General features: G+C 43.2%; 1 protein-coding gene across 2 annotated transcripts in view; it reads left to right on the forward strand.

The window, feature by feature from the left end:
• Nucleotides 1-19,845, forward strand: part of LOC124794766 (probable cytochrome P450 301a1, mitochondrial) — a 183,731-nt gene that overhangs the window by 113,754 nt on the left and 50,132 nt on the right. For both annotated transcript variants that reach the window (XM_047258388.1, XM_047258389.1), the window contains exons 4-6: nucleotides 2,581-2,693; nucleotides 6,769-6,885; nucleotides 15,773-15,849. In XM_047258388.1, coding sequence (XP_047114344.1) covers nucleotides 2,581-2,693; nucleotides 6,769-6,885; nucleotides 15,773-15,849 — 307 coding nt within the window. The remainder of the gene's footprint in view (nucleotides 1-2,580; nucleotides 2,694-6,768; nucleotides 6,886-15,772; nucleotides 15,850-19,845) is intronic.

Genomic DNA, 19,845 nt, shown 5'->3' on the forward strand with positions numbered 1-19,845 from the left:
TCATGCATTTCAAAATTATACGAGATCTCTTACCCTATCTTAACCTCGCCCCCACTCCCAAACCCACCCCTAACGGTTAACTGTATGAGGACTGACAGAAATCAATAACGTCAAGTGCTATGTATTCGACATTAAATTTCATTCTGTTACGAATAGTTTTACATGTCACAATCACACCTTGCTCCTAAGTGTGCTAGGGCTATTTAAGCCACATACTGCACTTCTCCAGGGATTAAGTCATATATGTACCAAATTCGGCTGAAATTTCAATTAGCGTTCGAAAGTTATGTGTGAACACCATTCCTGTCATTGGGGCCTGATGCAAATGATTAGCATTTGAGCGCAACATGACAAACTAGATAAAAATATTGCCTTCTGTATTCTGTACTGAAACTGAGGATTACGCTGCGGATTTCTCACTCAGATATCGCTGCTTAATGTTGATTGTTTGCGAGAAGATCGTGTTCTGCTCCGTGGAAGAAGCAGAAATGTCTACCGGCGAGTGCCGGGATTCGGCAGTGACAGCACCGTAACCGCCTGAGACGGTACACAGTTGCCCCCATTGGTCTGGATCCCACGAGTGAAGTGCGAATATGAAGTCGACGAGTTAAGAGGGCCGTACCACATGCGGAATTTCAATGGCCCCACGTCACTAGCTTCCAAAAAGACAAACATATTGTGTGCTCGACCGCACAGGATCGTACGACGACGACGCCATGTACAATGTCACTCGTCGATTTCAGTAACCTATGGCTGTTATCTGACGTTTCAAACATAAACAAAACCAAAACTTTATTTCTCCAAGAGGTGCCATTGAGAACCTAAAACGATCACTTCTGGTACGCTTAGTATGGTAGGACAGCAGCCGTTACATTTCTAGTGCGTTATGGCTGGTATGTGCTCTAGCTTGGAAGCGTCCCGCTGGCCGGAGTGGCCGAGCGGTTCTAGGCGCTTCAGTCTGGAGCCGCGCGGCCGCTACGGTCGAAGGTCGAATCCTGCCTCCGGCATGGATGTGTGTGATGTCCTTAGGTTAGTTATGTTTAAGTAGTTCTAAGTTCTAGGGGACTGATGACCTCAGGAGTTAAGTCCCATAGTGCTCAGAGCCATTTTTTTGGAAGCGTCCCCTTCAAATAAAACGGACTGCCGAGAGATTGTCAAGCCAGCACTCACCAACCATTACTATTGACGAGCTATGGCACGCAGCTGAAGCAACGTGGAATGGTGCCATCCACGCCCCGTCTGACTCGATACCCAGATATCATAGAATGACTACATAGGTGGCAGCGCCTTGTACTGTGTTTGTGCATAAGTTCGTAGAGTATTTCCATAAGTTAAAGACAACAGATGCACATAACAGAGACTTCACCCATCTCTGGAACTGCGTGACCGCTGCGGTCGCAGGTTCGGATCCTGCGTAGGGCATGGATGTGTGTGATGTCCTTAGGTCAGTTAGGTTTAAGTAGTTCTAAGTTCTAGGGGACTGATGAACTCAGAAGTTAAGTCCCATAGTGCTCAGAGCGATTTGAACTTTAGCCATCAATAGTATAGTATCCTTTACTATTTACGACAGTGTGCCAATGCTGAGATACCTTTTCGATTCCGCGACGATAGAAATCACGTGCTTCTGAGACGAAGAACTCGTCGAACCTTGTTCGTACCGCATTTTTATCCAGAAAGGAAGTTCCTTAAAGGTTGCTGGATAGAGAACAGAAAAGGTGAAAATCTGAGGACACACGATCAGGTGACTAACGTGGGTGCGAAATAATTTCTCAACCCAACACCTGTATAGTGTTTTTCATTAGTTTAGCAGAATGCGGGCTGGCGTTATTGTGGAGTAGTATCACTTCACACGGTCTTCCTGATCGTTGTTGTTGGATTGTGTTTGCTAGACACCTCAGTTGTTGACACTAAATGTCAGCAATGATGGTTACAGCTACATCAAACCGTCGTGTTTCCACCAGATGCATAACATTATCTTTTGTAGAAGTGCGCAAGTCTTTGTACGGGGAGTTGCTGCTTTGTTTAGGTTCGACCATTTCTTCCTTTTCCTTATGTTAGCATAAAGACACCACATCTCGTCACCAGTAGCGATACTGGATACGAATGGTCGGTGTTGTTCACGAGCCATTTGATGACGAGGAAGCAGAGATGCACATACGGCCACAAGTTGATTTTTGTGATTTTGGCGTACAGCTTGCGGTACCCATACACCCGATTTTTGAACGTTCCCCATTGCATGCAAATTAGCGCGATGGTGGAATGATGAATTTCATCACACCTGCCAGTTCTCAAGCTTACAAGCTTGAGAATTTACAGCTAGCTAACAGTATGTAAGCTCAAATAGCAATTGTGAACTACACATAAAAATGACAACAAATATGCAAAACAAAAACTCTAGGAGATTATGCAGCATCCTAATACTGAATACTACATACAACAGAGACATCAAAGACTTTATCACGTATTCTTCCTTCTACGCTGTAAAAGTACAATAAGCAGAATTTCCTTATTTACTTTCCTCGTGTTGTAATTTTAATGACAGTGTAGTTTCATTTTCACTCGACACTGCCTCTGTTGCAGGCGTTCCGCAACGAGGGACCATGGCCGCACCGGAGTGGCCTGCAGAGCATGCTGTACTACCGGAAACACGTCAGGCCCGACTGGTTTCGGGACCGCTGCGGTGTCGCCGTCACGTGAGTACACCGCTAGTCCTGAGTACAAGCGAGGATGCCTCTCTCTCTCTCTCAGCAGGTATCGCATCGCACGTGTCAAAGACTGTCAGCAATTGTGTTCAGCGTTTAGTATCGTGGTAACTGTTTCTTTCGTCACCTCTCGGTGTAACAATATAATTAAGAATGAAAAACACAATACTGTTTATGTTCTAGGGGATTAATTTATTTAGTTAACAGGTTTTCCGCTTATATGACCATCATCAGACTTGATTTATCGTGGCCAAAGAAGTTACAATATTTGTGAATAACACTGGAAAGATATTACTCGTTTAGATTGAAGCACGAACACACAGCAAATGCCAGTTTTTACAATGAACTGAACACTCTTAGCTGCTTACAGGCGTTGACATACGTCAATAGGGACAGATGAAAATATGTGCTTCGACCGGGACTCGAACCCGGGATCTCCTGCTTACATGGCAGACGCTCTATCCATCTGAGCCACCAAGGACACAGAGGATACCGCGACTGCAGGGATTTATCTCAGTCACGCCTCCCGCGAAACGCACATTCTCAACGTATTGTCCCGCACTGCATTCGCAGTGCCCCCGCCCATTATACTCATTACTCGCGGCGCGTTGCCGATTCCCGTAAGAGTTCGGGCACTGTTTTTGCATTCGCACAGAAGAAGAAGATGGTCAAGTGGCCGGTGAGCCTTAACTGTATATACAGGGTGTCCCAGCTATCTTGTCCACCCAAAATATCTCTGGAACAATAACAGTTACTGGACAACTACTTTCACCGGTATCAATGTAGGGCTGGGGCCCATGAATGTACATATTTAGAAACATTCTAAAACGAAAGCATATGTGTTTTTTAACACAAACTTATGTTTTTTTTAAATGGACCTCCTATATTTTTTCTTCAGCAATCCGTAGCGTGACAAAGCACATACACAATGGCGTTGATTGCATCGCAATATTCCCATTACATCCCGAGATATTGAGACGCGAAGTTGACGCTTGAAACACCCGACATGCGCTGCTGGCGTACGTCCTGAGGCTCAGGCGTGAACCCCATGCTGTCCGTAATCGCGATGTGATTGACATGCGTAATCACACCTCCATACTTATCAAGAGGTCCGAAACAACGGTAAAACTTTTAGTCCACTTGCTCGTTTCACTAAAACCATCAACATGAATTTTACTATTACGACTGAATGATTAACTGTCACTTGCGCTAGATCTACAGTAAAGTAAAGTTTTAACGTTGAACGGCATTCTCTTTCTAGTAACGGATTAACGATAAGCGAAGTTAACTTTGTGACTAACGTTGCGGTACACAGATATGTTACAGAACCGCATCACCCCTAGCCTATGGGGTAAATACCTGCTGGAATGTACGACGTTAATGCAGGATGGCAGCAGACCGTATTATTCGTTTCGAACCTCTTGATAAGTATGGGAGTGTGACTACGCATGTCAATCACATCGCGATTACGGGCAGCATGGGGTTCACGCCTGAGCCTCAGGACGTGCACTAACAGCGCATGTCGGGTGTTTCAAGCGTCAACTTCGCGCCTTAATATTTCGGGATGTAATGCGAATATTGCGATGCAATCAACGCCATTGTGTATGTGCTTTGTCATGCTATGGATTGCTGAAGAAAAAATATAGGAGGTCCATTTAAAAAAACATAAGTTTGTGTTAAAAAACACATATGCTTTCGTTTTAGAATGTTTCTAAATATGTACATTCATGGGCCCCAGCCCTACATTGATACTGGTGAAAGTCGTTTTCCAATAGCTGTTATTGTTCCAGAGATTTTTTGGGTGGACAAGATAGCTGGGACACTCTGTATACTAAGTCCGAAAGAACAGATACCATCTCAGTATATATAATGCCATTTTTGACAGGGTAGTGGTGACGCAATTAAAAAGGTAAAAAAACTGAACAGGAAGTGAATGTAGAGAAATCAAACCAGAAAAAAACATTAACACTAATCTCCTAAAACGTTAACACTAATGTCAATGGCAAAATAACAATTTAAATTAATTCAACAATCTCAATGAAATAAAACGAGTTCTTGATAAGAAAACTTATACTGTCCGTCTACTATTAAATATTTGCCTCTTTTTACTTTTCAAAATAAATCTTTATGTGTTATATATATGCGTGTGTGGGAGAGAGAATTATACGCTATATCAAAACAAAAACAAAATTTACGTTATTATTCCTTATACTAACTGGGATTTAAATATTTGCTACCTTATTTTTAATGCTTTAGGCCCCGAATTAGTTTAATGAATAAAATTCTTAGTGAAAATACTTTTATCATTATGTAAGTACAGCCACAGCATATTACAAAAATACTCAATAAGAAACTGAAAACTGACTGAATTATGTTACTGTCATTCACTAATGTGCTGAAAATGAGAATATATAATTCAGTTTACGTGAAACTGCATGCCTTTCTCACCATTTAAAGAAATTTGGATCTGCCGCGTAATGGCGGCATATTAGTTTGCACCAGCGATTTTATTTCTCGAAACTGCAGTCTTAAGTAAAATCTGAAAAATGTTTAAATGTTTGACATGGAGGGTGTCATTATTACATAAATAGCGACGAAAGTAATGCTTAATTCGTCTATTATTCGTATTTCTTATGATATAAATTTATATACATCAACATAAGGAAAACTGCCTAATGTCGGCTACATCCAGAGAAGTTCATTAATGTTCGATATCGTTCATTATTTCATGAAGAAGACCTCAGAGTTTACTACGCAATGTTCTATTCACAGACTTTATGGCACATTGTTTATTACACTATGTATTTTTCACAGATATTGCGGAACACTATTTACTCTTTGGTAGTTAATTAAAAATATTTTACATTTACTCTCACATAAACAGAGTTTATCGCATTTTCATCGTAACAGAAAAATGTGTGTGAAATCTTATGGGACTTAACTGCTAAGCTCATCAGTCCCTAAGCTTACACACTACTTAACCTAAATTATCCTAAGGACAAACACACACACCCATGCCCGCGGGAGGACTCGAACCTCCGCCGAGACCAGCCGCACAGTCCATGACTACAGCGCCTGAGACCGCACGGCTAATCCCGTGCGGCTCCATCGTAACACATATTAATAAAAATAATCAGATGCCACATGTAATGTTCTTCGCTGTGATACAATTAACATTTTACATTATTCAACATGTCCATCTATATGGGAACGCTATATACTAAAGATACCTTGAAGATGTGTTATGTGTGGAATGTGATACAAAGAGTAAAAGACAGAACTGACAATTGTAACAACGGACTGTCCAGTCACATTAATGAGACCACCGGTCAAAAGAGTGAGTGACTACCTCACGCAGCTCGAGACGTGCAGGGAGAGTCAGGGGTACCAACAGGGATGTAGAGCCATAACGACTCCATTTCCGCAGCCAGTTGCGCATGGTTTCTCGGTTGAGGATACGTGGCGCTAACAGCCCAATGGAGGTGCTCCCACAGACTCTCGACTCTAGCGCTAACACAAGAGCCAATGGGCACAGAAAGGTGATATGAGACATAAAATTAAGTCATAAGTCACAGTTCTACTATTGTAAATAGCGCAAGTAATAAGATAACAAAATACCTATAGTAAAACAACTATTTTTTTTATAAGCCACAGACGGTGCCAAATACGTGTTAGTGAAACATTTGCAGCTGATGTAATAGTAAACTGTCAGTTACCAAAGAAAATTACATTTTTTCGTCTGAAGAAGCAACTCTTGAAAGAATAGCTGCAAATATTACCAATATACACTATCTGAGGACACTAATACTGTGTGTGCCCATCCTTCACCTTTATGACAGCTCGATCTCTTCTGGAGACAGTTTCAGTTAGGTGTGTAAATGTCTCTGAAGGAAAGGAAGTCCATTTTTCTGCAACAGCCGAAACTGGAGAAGGGAGCAATGTTGGACACAGCGGTCTGGAGCGAAGTCAACGTTCTAACTTATCCAAAATGTGTTGCATGGGGTTTAGGACGGAACTTTTGGCAGGGCAGTCTATTTCTGAAGTGTCGCCCATGCGTGTGTTGCAGCCAGGGAGAGGAGTGGTACAACTTCCGGCGCAAAGTCAACCAGCCCTTAATGCAGCCTAGATCCGCCAAGCTGTACGTGGGACCCATAGACCAGGTGGCCGAAGACTTCGTCAACAGGTAAGCCGTCATATAAGGCAATACACTGATTTCGACGACACTCCGTCCTGTAAAAGTTGCAATAGTATCCGCATACGGCTCTTACCCTGTACACCTTCATCGAGTGCACCTTGCACAGAGAATAGTGTCCTTGTGAGATACAAGTCACCCCTGACCATTTCCTTTTACGTTGCACTTTAGGCATAGGAAAGCGGCAAACATATTTCATCTATGGCGTAATCTGAAAATTCATAAGAGATCCACAGAAATGGCAAGACTTGAAATTCAGTTATACTACATCACATATACTATACGCTGAGTGCATAGAAATAAAACCGAACAGGGAAAGTAGACAAGCAATCATCCTGGATGAACCTGGCCCATTGGAAGCATTCAACACAGAGCAGAAAGAAAACACAGACTCTACAATGACAGGTCGTAATTAATGAGCGACACGTTGTCACAAAAATGGAGTAGGTAACATTTTATTAACAACTGACACATTGATGGAGACAGTCCGCAAACAGAAGACAATAATAAGTAACATCAAGGCGTTGCATCTAGCTATAACTGTGGAAGGTTGTTTCTTAAACAGGCACGTTAAAATTGTAATACCGACGCCCTTATACTTTGAATGGTCGCTGAGGTGGTTAGAACGTATTAGGTATGTTAAGTAATAAGAATAAAAACATGTTTTGTAGAACTTTTTACAAAGATTGTGAAAAAAGATCTATTTAGTTAGATATATGGTAGAGCATCGATAAATATAAGTGTAAACCTAATGCTATAACATATCCATAAATAAAATTTGTGTGTGTGTGTGTGTGTGTGTGTGTGTGTGTGTGTGTGTGTGTGTTTGTGTTTTTATGTGTTCCACACCTCCTCCTAAACCAATGGATCGATTTCAACCAAATTTATTACACATACTACTTACTGTCTGGGAAGAAGTACTGTGAGTGTAAGAAACTCCTCATTCCAATAAGGGCGGGGGTGGGAGTGAAAAAGTTTGGCAATCCCTGACATCTAAACTGCCTTGGACGACTATCATGTTGTGTAGGTAATTTCGCAAAGTGTTTCAGGGATATAATGGTCACAGCTGAGCAGAAAGGGAGGAGGGGGGGGGGATGGATAGCGAGAGGAGGAGAATAAGGACAGACAGAGAAAGGGAGAGAAGCAGATGGGTAGGTAGAGGTGGGAAGATGAAATGGGCAGAGTGGGAGGGGAAGGATGAGATGGATAGAGATAGTGGAGGAAAAAGTGGAAAACTGAAAAGTGGTGTGAACGAAATGGACAGAGAGGGAGGAGCGAGGACGGAGGAGTGAAGAGGATATGGACAGAGAGAGACTGGAGAGTAGGTAGAGTAGTAGAGGGAGGATGTAGGAATAGATGGACTCAGAGAGATGGAGGGAGGAGATGGTCAATGAGAGGGAGTAGGAATAGATGGATAGACAGAGGAAGGAGGAGGGGAGAAAGAGATTTACATAGATAACGGGGAGATACGGGAAGATTTCAATTAGATTACATCGTGGTCAGACAGAGATTCCGAAATCAGATACTGGACTGTAAGGCGTACCCAGGAGCAGTTATAGACTCAGATCACAATATAGTAGTGATGAACAGTAGGATGAAGTTGAAGACATTAGTCAGGAAGAATCAATACGCAAAGAAGTGGGATACGGAAGTACTAAGGAATGACGAGATACGTTTGAAGTTCTCTAACGCTATAGATACAGCAATAAGGAATAGCGCAGTAGGCAGTACAGTTGAAGAGGAATGGACATCTCTAAAAAGATCCATCACAGAAGTTGGGAAGGAAAACATAGGTACAAAGAAGGTAGCTGCGAAGAAACCATGGGTAACAGAAGAAATACTTCAGTTGATTGATGAAAGGAGGAAGTACAAACATGTTCCGGGAAAATCAGGAATACAGAAATACAAGTCGCTGAGGAATGAAATAAATAGGAAGTGCAGGGAAGCTAAGACGAAATGGCTGCAGGAAAAATGTGAAGACATCATAAAAGATATGATTGTCGGAATGACAGACTCAGCATACAGGAAAGTCAAAACAACCGTTGGTGACATTAAAAGCAACGGTGGTAACATTAAGAGTGCAATGGGAATTCCACTGTTAAATGCAGAGGAGAGAGCAGATAGGTGGAAAGAATACATTGAAAGCCTCTATGAGGGTGAAGATTTGTCTGATGTGATATAAGAAGAAACAGGAGTCGATTTAGAAGAGATAGGGGATCCAGTATTAGAATCGGAATTTAAAAGAGCTTTGGAGGACTTACGGTCAAATAAGGCAAAAGGGATAGATAACATTCCATCAGAATTTCTAAAACCATTGGGGGAAGTGGCAACAAACCGACTACTCACGTTGGTATGTAGAATATATGAGTCTGGCGACATACCATCTGACTTTCGGAAAAGCATCATCCACACAATTCCGAAGACGGCAAGAGCTGGCAAGTGCGAGAATTATCGCACAATCAGCTTAACAGCTCATGCATCGAAGCTGCTTACAAGAATAATATACAGAAGAATGCAAAAGAAAATTGAGAATGCGCTAGGTGACGATCAGTTTGGCTTTAGGAAAAGTAAAGGGACGAGAGAGGCAATTCTGACGTTACGGCTAATAATGGAAGCAAGGCTAAAGAAAAATCAAGAAACGTTCATAGGATTTGTCGACCTGGAAAAAGCGTTCGACAATATAAAATGGTGCAAGCTGTTCGAGATTCTGAAAAAAGTAGGGGTAAGCTATAGGGAGAGACGGGTTATATACAATGTGTACAACAACCAAGAGGGAATAATAAGAGTGGACGATCAAGAACGAAGTGCTCGTATTAAGAAGGGTGTAAGACAAGGCTGTAGCCTTTCGCCCCTGCTCTTCAATCTGTACATCGAGGAAGCAATGATTGAAATAAAAGAAAGGTTCAGGAGTGGAATTAAAATACAAGGTGAAAGGATATCAATGATACGATTCGCTGATGACATTGCTATCCTGAGTGAAAGTGAAGAAGAATTAAATGATCTGCTGAACGGAATGAACAGTCTAATGAGTACACGGTATGGTTTGAGAGTAAATTGGAGGAAGACGAAGGTAATGAGAAGTATTAGAAATGAGAACAACGAGAAACTTAACATCAGGATTGATGGTCACGAAGTCAAAGAAGTTAAGGAATTCTGCTACCTAGGCAGTAAAATAACCATTGACGGACGGAGTAAGAAGGACATCAAAAGCTGACTCGCTGTGGCAAAAAAGGCATTTCTGGCCAAGAGAAGTCTACTAATATCAAATACCGGCCTTAATTTGAGGAAGAAATTTCTGAGGATGTACGTCTGGAGTACGGCATTGTATGGTAGTGAAACATGGACTGTGGGAAAACCGGAACAGAAGAGAATCGAAGCATTTGAGATGTGGTGCTATAGACGAATGTTGAAAATTAGGTGGACTGATAAGGTAAGGAATGAGGAGGTTCTATGCAGAATCGGAGAGGAAAGGAATATGTGGAAAACACTGATAAGGGGAAGGGACAGGATGATAGGACATCTGCTAAGACATGAGGGAATGACTTCCATGGTACTAGAGGGAGCTGTAGAGGGCAAAAACTGTAGAGGAAGACAGAGATTGGAATACGTCAAGCAAATAATTGAGGACGTAGGTTGCAAGTGCTACTCTGAGATGAAGAGGTTAGCACAGGAAAGGGATTCGTGGCGGGCCGCATCAAACCAGTCAGTAGCAGTAGACTGATGACCAAAAAAAAAAAAAAAAAAAAAAAAAAAAAAAAAAAAAAAAAAAAAAAAAAAAAACCGGGGGGGTGTAGATGATCAGAGAGAGCAAGAAGAGGAGTTTGAGAGGGAGAGAGAGGGGAGGAAATAGAGGAGGCGGAAGGCGATGGAACGAGAGAGTGGGAGGGTGAGAGGGGCAGAGGAGATCAGGAGGCGAGAAAGGGATGGACAAAGGGGGGGAAGATGTACAAATGAAGGGGGAAGGGTGGGGAAGATGTGCAAATGAAGGGGGAAGGAGGAGAAGGACAGAGAGAGGGGGAGATGGACATAGAGAGGACGAAGGAGGAGATGGACAGAGACAAGGGAGGGAAGATGTGTGCAATGTGACATATTCATATGTGGGTGAAGCCATAGGTAAAAATCTGTGTATACTGTGTGTATAAAAACTCGATCGATTCCAAATCTTGTAGAATACTATTTACCATCTGGAAAGAAGTACTGTGAGGATAAGAAACACCTAGCTCCTATTGAGGGAGGGAGAAGGATGAAAGCGACTGATGATGCCTAAAATTTAGGCTGGCCTGCTCATTTTGACATGTTGTGTGGTAGTATCGAAATGCATTCCATGATATGTGTATGTATATCGATACTACCCACCAAACATTTCGAAATGTGCAGGCCCTGATATGTGTATGCATATGGGCGTGTCTGAGCAGAGAGAAGGGGATGGAGAAAATGGATAGAGAGGGAAACGTTAAGATAGTCGGAGAAATGGAGAAAGGAAAAATCGCTCAAAAGAGGAAAGGCCGCTGGACCTGATGGGATACCAGTTCTATTTTACACAGAGTACGCGAAGGAACTTGCCCCCCTTCTTGCAGCGGTGTACCGTAGTTCTCTAGAAGAGCGTAGCGTTCCAAAGGATTGGAAAAGGGCACAGGTCATCCCCGTTTTCAAGAAGGGACGTCGAACAGATGTGCAGAACTATAGACCTATATCTCTAACGTCCGTCAGTTGTAGAATTTTGGATCACGTATTATGTTCGAGTATAATGACTTTCCTGGAGACTAGGAATCTACTCTGTAGGAATCAGCATGGGTTTCGAAAAAGACGGTCGTGTGAAACCCAGCTCGCGCTATTCGTCCACGAGACTCAGAGGGCCATAGACACGGGTTCACGGGTAGATGCCGTGTTTCTTGACTTCCGCAAGGCGTTCGATACAGTTCCCCACAGTCGTTTAATGAACAAAGTAAGAGCATATGGACTATCAGACCAATTGTGTGATTGGATTGAGGAGTTCCTAGATAACAGAACGCAGCATGTCATTTTCAATGGAGAGAAGTCTTCCGAAGTAAGAGTGATTTCAGGTGTGCCACAGGGGAGTGTCATGGAACCGTTGCTGCTCACAATATACATAAATGACCTGGTGGGTGACATCGGAAGTTCACTGAGGCTTTTTTCAGATGATGCTATGGTATATCAAGAGGTTATAACAATTGAAAATCGTACTGAAATGCAGGAGGATCTGCAGCGAATTGACGCATGGTGCAGGGAATGGCAATTGAATCTCAATGTAGACAAGTGTAATGTGCTGTGAATACATAGAAAGATAGATCCCTTATCATTTAGCTACAAAATAGCAGGTCAGCAACTGGAAGCAGTTAATTCCATAAATTATCTGGGAGTACGCATTAGGAGTGATTTAAAATGGAATGATCATATAAAGTTGATCGTCGGTAAAGCAGATGCCAGACTGAGATTCATTGGAAGAATCCTAAGGAAATGCAATCCGAAAACAAAGGAAGTAGGTTACAGTACGCTTGTTCGCCCACTGCTTGAATACTGCTCAGCGGTGTGGGATCCGTACCAGATAGGGTTGATAGAAGAGAGAGAGAAGATCCAACGGAGAGCAGCGCGCTTCGTTACAGGGTCATTTAGTAATCGCGAAAGCGTTACGGAAATGATAGATAAACTCCAGTGGAAGACTCTGCAGGAGAGCGCTCAGTAGCTCGGTACGGGCTTTTGTTAAAGTTTCGAGAACATACCTTCACCGAAGAGTCCAGCAGTATATTGCTCCCTCCTACGTATATCTCGCGAAGAGACCATTAGGATAAAATCAGAGAGATTAGAGCCCACACAGAAGCATACAGACAATCCTTCTTTCCACGAACAATACGAGACTGGAATAGAAGGGAGAACCGATAGAGGTACTGAGGGTACCCTCCGCCACACACCGTCAGGTGGCTTGCGGAGTATGCATGTCGATGTAGATAGATGTAGAAATGGAAAGAGAGAGAGAGAGGGAGGAGGAGATGGGCAGAAATATTTGGGGGGGGGGGGGGGGGAAGACGTAGGGGATTGGGAAGATGAACATACGTGGGTGAAGAAGAAGACGGGAAGAAAGAGGGAAGAGAAGGAGATGGACAGAGAAAGGAGGAGAACTGTACAATATGTGTGCCGTACTCGTAAGTGGACGAAGCTGTGGAAAAAAGTCTAGTATTGAGGTAAATGTCAAAATATTAGCCCAGTGCAAAGGTCAGAAACTAGTTTTTCATGGAGAGAAATGCGAAGTTGCTCATTCTATGTAAGATAAAAGAGTGGTATGTCTCGACTATTCTACTAATCGACCACAACTGGAGTCCGTTATCTTATACTTGTATTCGGGAATAACAATGAGCACAGTTCTGTAAGGGAACGACCAAAAACTCTTAACTGTTGGTAAAGTTAATGGTAGGCTAAAATTCATTGGTAGAATACAGGGGGACTGGAGTCTGTTTGCAAAGAAGAATGCACAGATAACATTTGTGTGACTCATACTTGAATATTGCTAAAGCGTACGGGTCATATGTCAGGTCGCAGAAATTGGGACATGGAGCGTGTACAAAGTAGGAAGGCGCGAATAGTTTGACCAGCGAGAGAGAGGGAGTAACAGACATGTTGAAGAATCTTCAGTGGCATACAATCGAAGAAGCGTGCATCTTGCGATAACCTGTTCGAGAACCGTCTTTAAGGGCGAAAAATACCAATATTCTTTAGCTGCCTATTTAAACTCCGTCCACGCGAAATTGAGCAGATATCATTTCGCATTGTGGCGTATCTGCAATCGTTGTTAGCACGATCCATCCATGAATGCTACATGTTTAAAAAATATTCGCCCAATTTTAGACTACCTATTCTACGTGAATGGGGGTAAAATGTGGAGTGAACTATAATGAAGGTAAAGCCTGTGGCGTAAGCCTGTGACCAGGTTATTGGCCTGACTGCAGACAAGTGCAGACTTTCTTCACTGGGCACTAGGAGTGCAAGGCTGGTGAGCCCATGGGCCGGCCGCCATTTGATAGCAAGCTGAGTGGACCTAGAGCTGCCTTGGAGGGAACAGGATAAAGAAAACTCCCCGCCCGTACCGTCACTGAACACGGGACCTCCAGGGTAGGAGTCTAGTACTCTACCTGTTACAACACCACTAAGAGTTATTGACAGGATTAGAAACTTTTTATTCTCAAAAGAACCATCTGTTTTGACAAAGGTGTATATTTACTCGTCGGCACACAAAACCTTGCGGGCACTTTCAATAGTATGTTTAGTGCAAAAGTTCTCATTTGTCCTTCAAAAATATTCAATTTTCCCACTATATAAGACATGCAAAAGGTTTATGGAATAAAGATCTACTTTAGTTGTCAGTCATTTCTTAATTCATTCCACGACCGGTTTCGAATAATAAAGCTTCATCTTCAGATGCCTACTAATAGTTGTGGGAACATAAATGTGTGGCTGTAGGTTCAGTCAGTTCCTTGTCGTGCTGTCTAGGCATGCGCTGTGGCTCCTCGTCCAACACTCCCAGGCATTTGAAGTGGCTGGTTCCCCTCCCCCATCTCCACCCCTGGCCCCTCCATTAATTATTTGGATGCATCTTAAGATGAAGCTTTGTGCTTCGAAACTGGTTGTGGTGGAATAAATTAAGAAATTACTGTGAATTGAAACGGACCTTTATTCTACTAATATGTTCCTCATTTTGTATGAGAAAGGTAGTCTAACTCATCTTCTTTTCTTCAAATGTTCAAATGTGTGTGAAATCTTATGGGACTTTTTTACTGCTAAGGTCATCAGTCCCTAAGCTTAGACACTACTTAACCTAAATTATCCTAAGGACAAATACACACACCCATGCCCGAGGGAGGACTCGAACCTCCGCCGGGACCAGCCGCACAGTCCATGACTGCAGCGCCTTAGACCGCTCGGCTAACCACGCGCGGCTATTCTTTTGTGAACGTGTCCGGAGTTACTGCCTTCACTGCTGTTGCTATGCTTCCAAAGTGTTAGAATGAGGGCACATAAATGGAGTCCTTGAGTTACCACAACATAAAAAGACATACTAAGAAATCCGAGGGACTTTGAGGCCAATGTGGCATTGCTGGTACCTTCCGCGAATGCTTCGAGCTATTAGATGTGCGGTACTATACTCTCGACGAAAATCTCGTTGCGCATGTGCGACAGTTAAAAAACTGAATTGCACCTGTTGAAACGGAGAATGTATAATACTTTTCGTTCTCGTATTACCGCCATCACGACTCACTTTGCACATTGCGCAAGCGAATGATCTCTCTGCACCATGGAGTCAGTTAAAATTTACACCAACTTTCTACATTCAGTTGTGTAGAAGATGTCTTCTGTAATGGGACGTATTTTCTAAACATTTTGTACATGGTACTGGGAAATGTATGCGTAGATGTAGCTCAAATGAAATCATTCTGTAGTGCCCTCGGTTTTGCTGCCGGACCCTAAAATCAACACGATTGTCCGCCATCATCAAGAGGAACGCTGCTACAGAATATCGCTGGAAACTGCCGGAAACCGTCTTCCTTTTTAGGCCACCATTCCATACAGGGTGCATGCGCGGGCAACCGAAGATGCCACAAGGCTTGTGACGCCACACCTAGCAGAACACCGACGTTAACTACACAGGATGAGTCATGTAAGACGTACACGCCCCTTTTACTTCGTGAACGGTTGCAGATATCGAAACGAAGTTTCCGGCAAATGATAGTACGCAAATGATAGATACTTCACCTTTTTGTCAGACGATGTATATTTTTGTCTGGTACGTAATTATTTTGAAGCAGAGTAACTACAAAATTCTGACCCAAATAATATCAATACACTGAAGGGATTTCTCTCCCCACAGGATGGTACTGCTCAGGGACGAAAACCTGGAGATGCCGGACAATTTCCTTAACGAGCTCTACAAGTGGGCTCTCGAATGTAAGTAACATAAACAATTTATCACTTAGACATTCCTCAAAGCAGTTGTGATTTATAAAGTTGAATACAAGATACTTAAAAGACTGGATGTCTAAGAAAGATAATTCTCATGAGTATTAAAGTCACCGAAATTGCTCCTCGTTATTCACATTCATTGTAAACTTTCCTTTTCAGACGTAACAGGATCATCATAGAGACATAATGTAATTATGACCTATTCAGTTTGTGGCACCAATTGCCATTATGTTTGTGGAAATACTTTTGTAACACTAAAGATACCTGCAGTATGCATTCACCAAACTGACAATCAAGTAGCAGATGATGCAAAACTACTGCTAGCTGGGCCGGCCGCGGTGGCCGTGCGGTTTCAGGCACTTCAGTCTGGAACTGCGTGACTGCTACGATCGCAGGTTCGAATCCTGCCTCGGGCATGGATGTGTGTGATGTCCTTAGGTTAGTTAGGTTTAAGTAGTTCTAAGTTCTAGGGGACTAATGACCTCAGATGTTGAGTCCCATAGTGCTCAGAGCCATTTTACTGCTATCTGGTTGCCATCGCTGCGCAAATCTCTTAGCGTAACGTCTTCGTTCTGCTCTTCCAGTGAATTTCCAAAGCTCATCAGTTGCATATGTTTGTGGTATGGCTGTTAGTGTCATGTTCGCAACGGTTTTGGCCCGCCTAAATTAAATTAGCCCTACATTGGAAACCAACAAATGGGAACAACATGTGGATTCGTTCCTCAGGCTGTGACAGTACTCCATTCTAACTCAGTCAGTATCATTACTGCGAGTCCAATAGTAGGAAAAGTAGAAAAACTGAATACTCAGTCAGTATCATTACTGCGAGTCCAATAGTAGGAAAAGTGGAAAAACTGAATACTGATAAGATATTTAAAAAGAACTCTCCAAGAAAAATACGCAAATTGAATATATACATAGAACGCAAATGCTTACTCATTAACCTAAATTTAAGATTGGCAAAATGTCTATGATCTGACCCGAACTCGCTCCCCTATTTATCTGACGGAAACACTAAGTGGTAGATACTGATTAGCATCGAAGATAAGACAGCCACGACCCTGATTGACACTGACAGTAAAGAGCTCTGCAAGTAAACAAATAGAACTTAACTCATTTACTATTGAAGATTCCCTGTCTGACGCACCGTGGTGCTGGGAAGAGCAGTTGTGCAGCACCTGTCTGCTTGGTGCTGCCGTCGGTCGTGGGGACGAAGTGCAGTGCGTAGGTAAAAATTCTGACGTGACGCGAAACAGCGACTGCAAACTCCTAGGGACGAAGGTACTTCCGTACAATTCCGAACAGGAATCAAGAATTCTGCTTGCTCTCAACCAAGAGCAGAGACTTGACTGAAGTATACGGTAGTAAAGAAGCACTCTGTAATACATCAGTTTCCACAAAGCACCACAGGTTCGTTTCTCTGCTCACAGAGAAACAAATGATGCCGTTCCTAGTGACGATATCAGGACTTTCGAATCTAATTGTGAGACTGTTGACGGACGCCTTACCAGCAGGGTCTCAAAACATTGTCCACCCGTCAGAGAGTCCCCTCGCCGCGCAGTGGCCAGTTTACAGCAATCCTTACCTCGTTAGCGTGAACTCTCCTTGCGGCTAATCACTGTGCCCGCTACAAACGGAATACCTACGACTCTGTGAGTCATGAAGTTATTAGCCAACTGCCTCCAATTCATGCTCGGTTCGGTAGCAACTTCTAGAAAAAATAGTGACCCTCCTTTATCTATAATTCAGCCAACCAGACACGTGAAAGTTTTGATTTTAGTAAAGGCGTGTAGCAAAGTGATAGTGTCTCCACTGTCCTATTCAGTGCAGCCCTCCATAGTGTAGTAAATAAAATCAACAAAAGAGGCACCATATTAATGAAAACTATCCAGACGTGTCCATACGCTGATGACACTGTTATGCTAAACTAAAGTCCATCGAACAAGCCTTGGAAGGCCCAACGGTGCCGACCGGCCGCCGTGTCATCCTCAGCCCACAGGCCACACTGGATACGGATATGGAGGGACATGTGGTCAGCACACCGCTCTCCCGGCCATATATCACTTTACGAGACCGGAGCCGCTACTTCTCAAACAAGTAGCTCCTCAGTTGGCCTCACAAGGGCTAGAGTGCACCCCGCTTGCCAACAGCACTCGGCAGACTGGGTGGTCATCCATCCTAGTGCTAGCCCGCCCGAGAGCGCTTAACTTCGGTGATGTGACAGGAACCGGTGTTACCACTGCGTCAAGGTCGCTGGCGATGACACTGTTATAGGAGGAAGAAATATCAATGTAATCCAACAAACACACCAGGCAATGGAAACAGAAACATTAAAAATTGGCCTCACAGTAAATAGAAACAAAACGTACGACAACGTCACAATCTGAGGCCAGAAGAACCCCTAAAAACCTAAGCATCAAAAGGAAATGCTTCAAAGGTGTGTCCTCTATTAACTACTTGGAAGCCCTAATAACAAATGATAACAGTATTGGAAAGGCTATAAGGGTAGGAATAGAAGCAGGGAACAGAGATTACCTTGCAAATATGCAACTTTTCAGAAATAGCCTTGTTACAAGGAAAACAAAACTACTAATATATAACTCCCTATTCCGCCCTGTTATTACATACGGGTGAGAGGTATGGACGTTGACAGAACATGATATAAATGCGCTAAGAACCTATGAACGAAAATATTACACAAAATCTATGGTCCAGCAAGGGAAGAAGAAGGACGGGGAATACGCTACAACACGGAATTACAAGTATTAATACAAGGTAGGGACGTAGTAAAATTTGTGAAATCACAGCGAATACGATGATTAGGATACGTAGAGAGAACCGTAGTGGATAGACTTCTAAAGAAAGTGATGAAGAGTGTGTTCCATTCAGCTAGGCGAAAAGGGATACCTAGAAGAAGACTGACTGGCGACGTAGTAGTGGGTCTCACGAGTACGGGAGTGCGGGGGTGGCAAAGAGTAGCAGAACAACAGAGAAACGCGGAGCAAAATAGTTGAAGAAGCCATTGCTCGCCCAGGGCTGTAGCGCTACCAAACATGAAGAAGAAGAAGGTACTTTTCTGTGTCTTCTGGCAGGAATTCGCCTTTGCGTCTGGCATGAGAACTTCTGCAAACGTTAGCTCGCATATGTGGCAGGCATTCTTCATGCAAAAAAAAAAAAGGCTGGTGGCGGCGTTTGTAAGATACTTTCAGCATCGTCTCACCCCCGCCTCCTTAGCGACCGCAGGGCCGCCACAAGAAGACCCTTTCCACCTGCTTCAAGACGGATGCCACAGCGACGGCAGTAAACGCATGGCGTCCTCTTTTCAGAGCCATAAACTGCCCTGCCAGTAGCCCTTGATTCGTGTCGCTTCCGGAGACAGAAGTACCGCTTTCTCCTTACTGTCAGAGCCAGCACAAAATTACATTCATAGCACGCACGTCTACAAAAACTTTAGTATGAGACTATTCAGTGTCAACCGATAAATGACTGATAATTCGTTAACCCCACTTACAATGAGATCCCATACTAAGTAAACGAAATAGGAATTATCAGATTTATTATTTAGCGTATGGCTAATACAGACATATCATGAAATTACATATACATATGTACATATTGACACACAAGAAACTTAAGTTTGTCTTTACAACTGAATATCCAGTCCTTCAATCCAGCGCACTGCATCTGGAGTTGCTAGCAGAAAATCCTCTTTGGCGCCGTGATAGGCTCGAAGCCTGCATTCACTGACAATGTGGCGAACAGTCTGGTATGGAGCCCCGTAGTCACAAGCTGGATCAGGCAGCTTGTTCCACTTAAAGAGAGTATCCCTGCATCGCCCATGGCTGGTACGGATTCTGTTGAGAGTAGACCACGTCTTGCGTGGTAAGTCGAATCCACTTGGAAGTTTAGCACCTGAGAAGATGTTATGCAGGTGCACATCTGTCACTGCTTCCCACCGACCTTTCCATTCTTCAAGAGGTT

Source organism: Schistocerca piceifrons, chromosome 4 (assembly GCF_021461385.2).
Source record: "Schistocerca piceifrons isolate TAMUIC-IGC-003096 chromosome 4, iqSchPice1.1, whole genome shotgun sequence".
NCBI lineage: Eukaryota > Metazoa > Arthropoda > Insecta > Orthoptera > Acrididae > Schistocerca > Schistocerca piceifrons.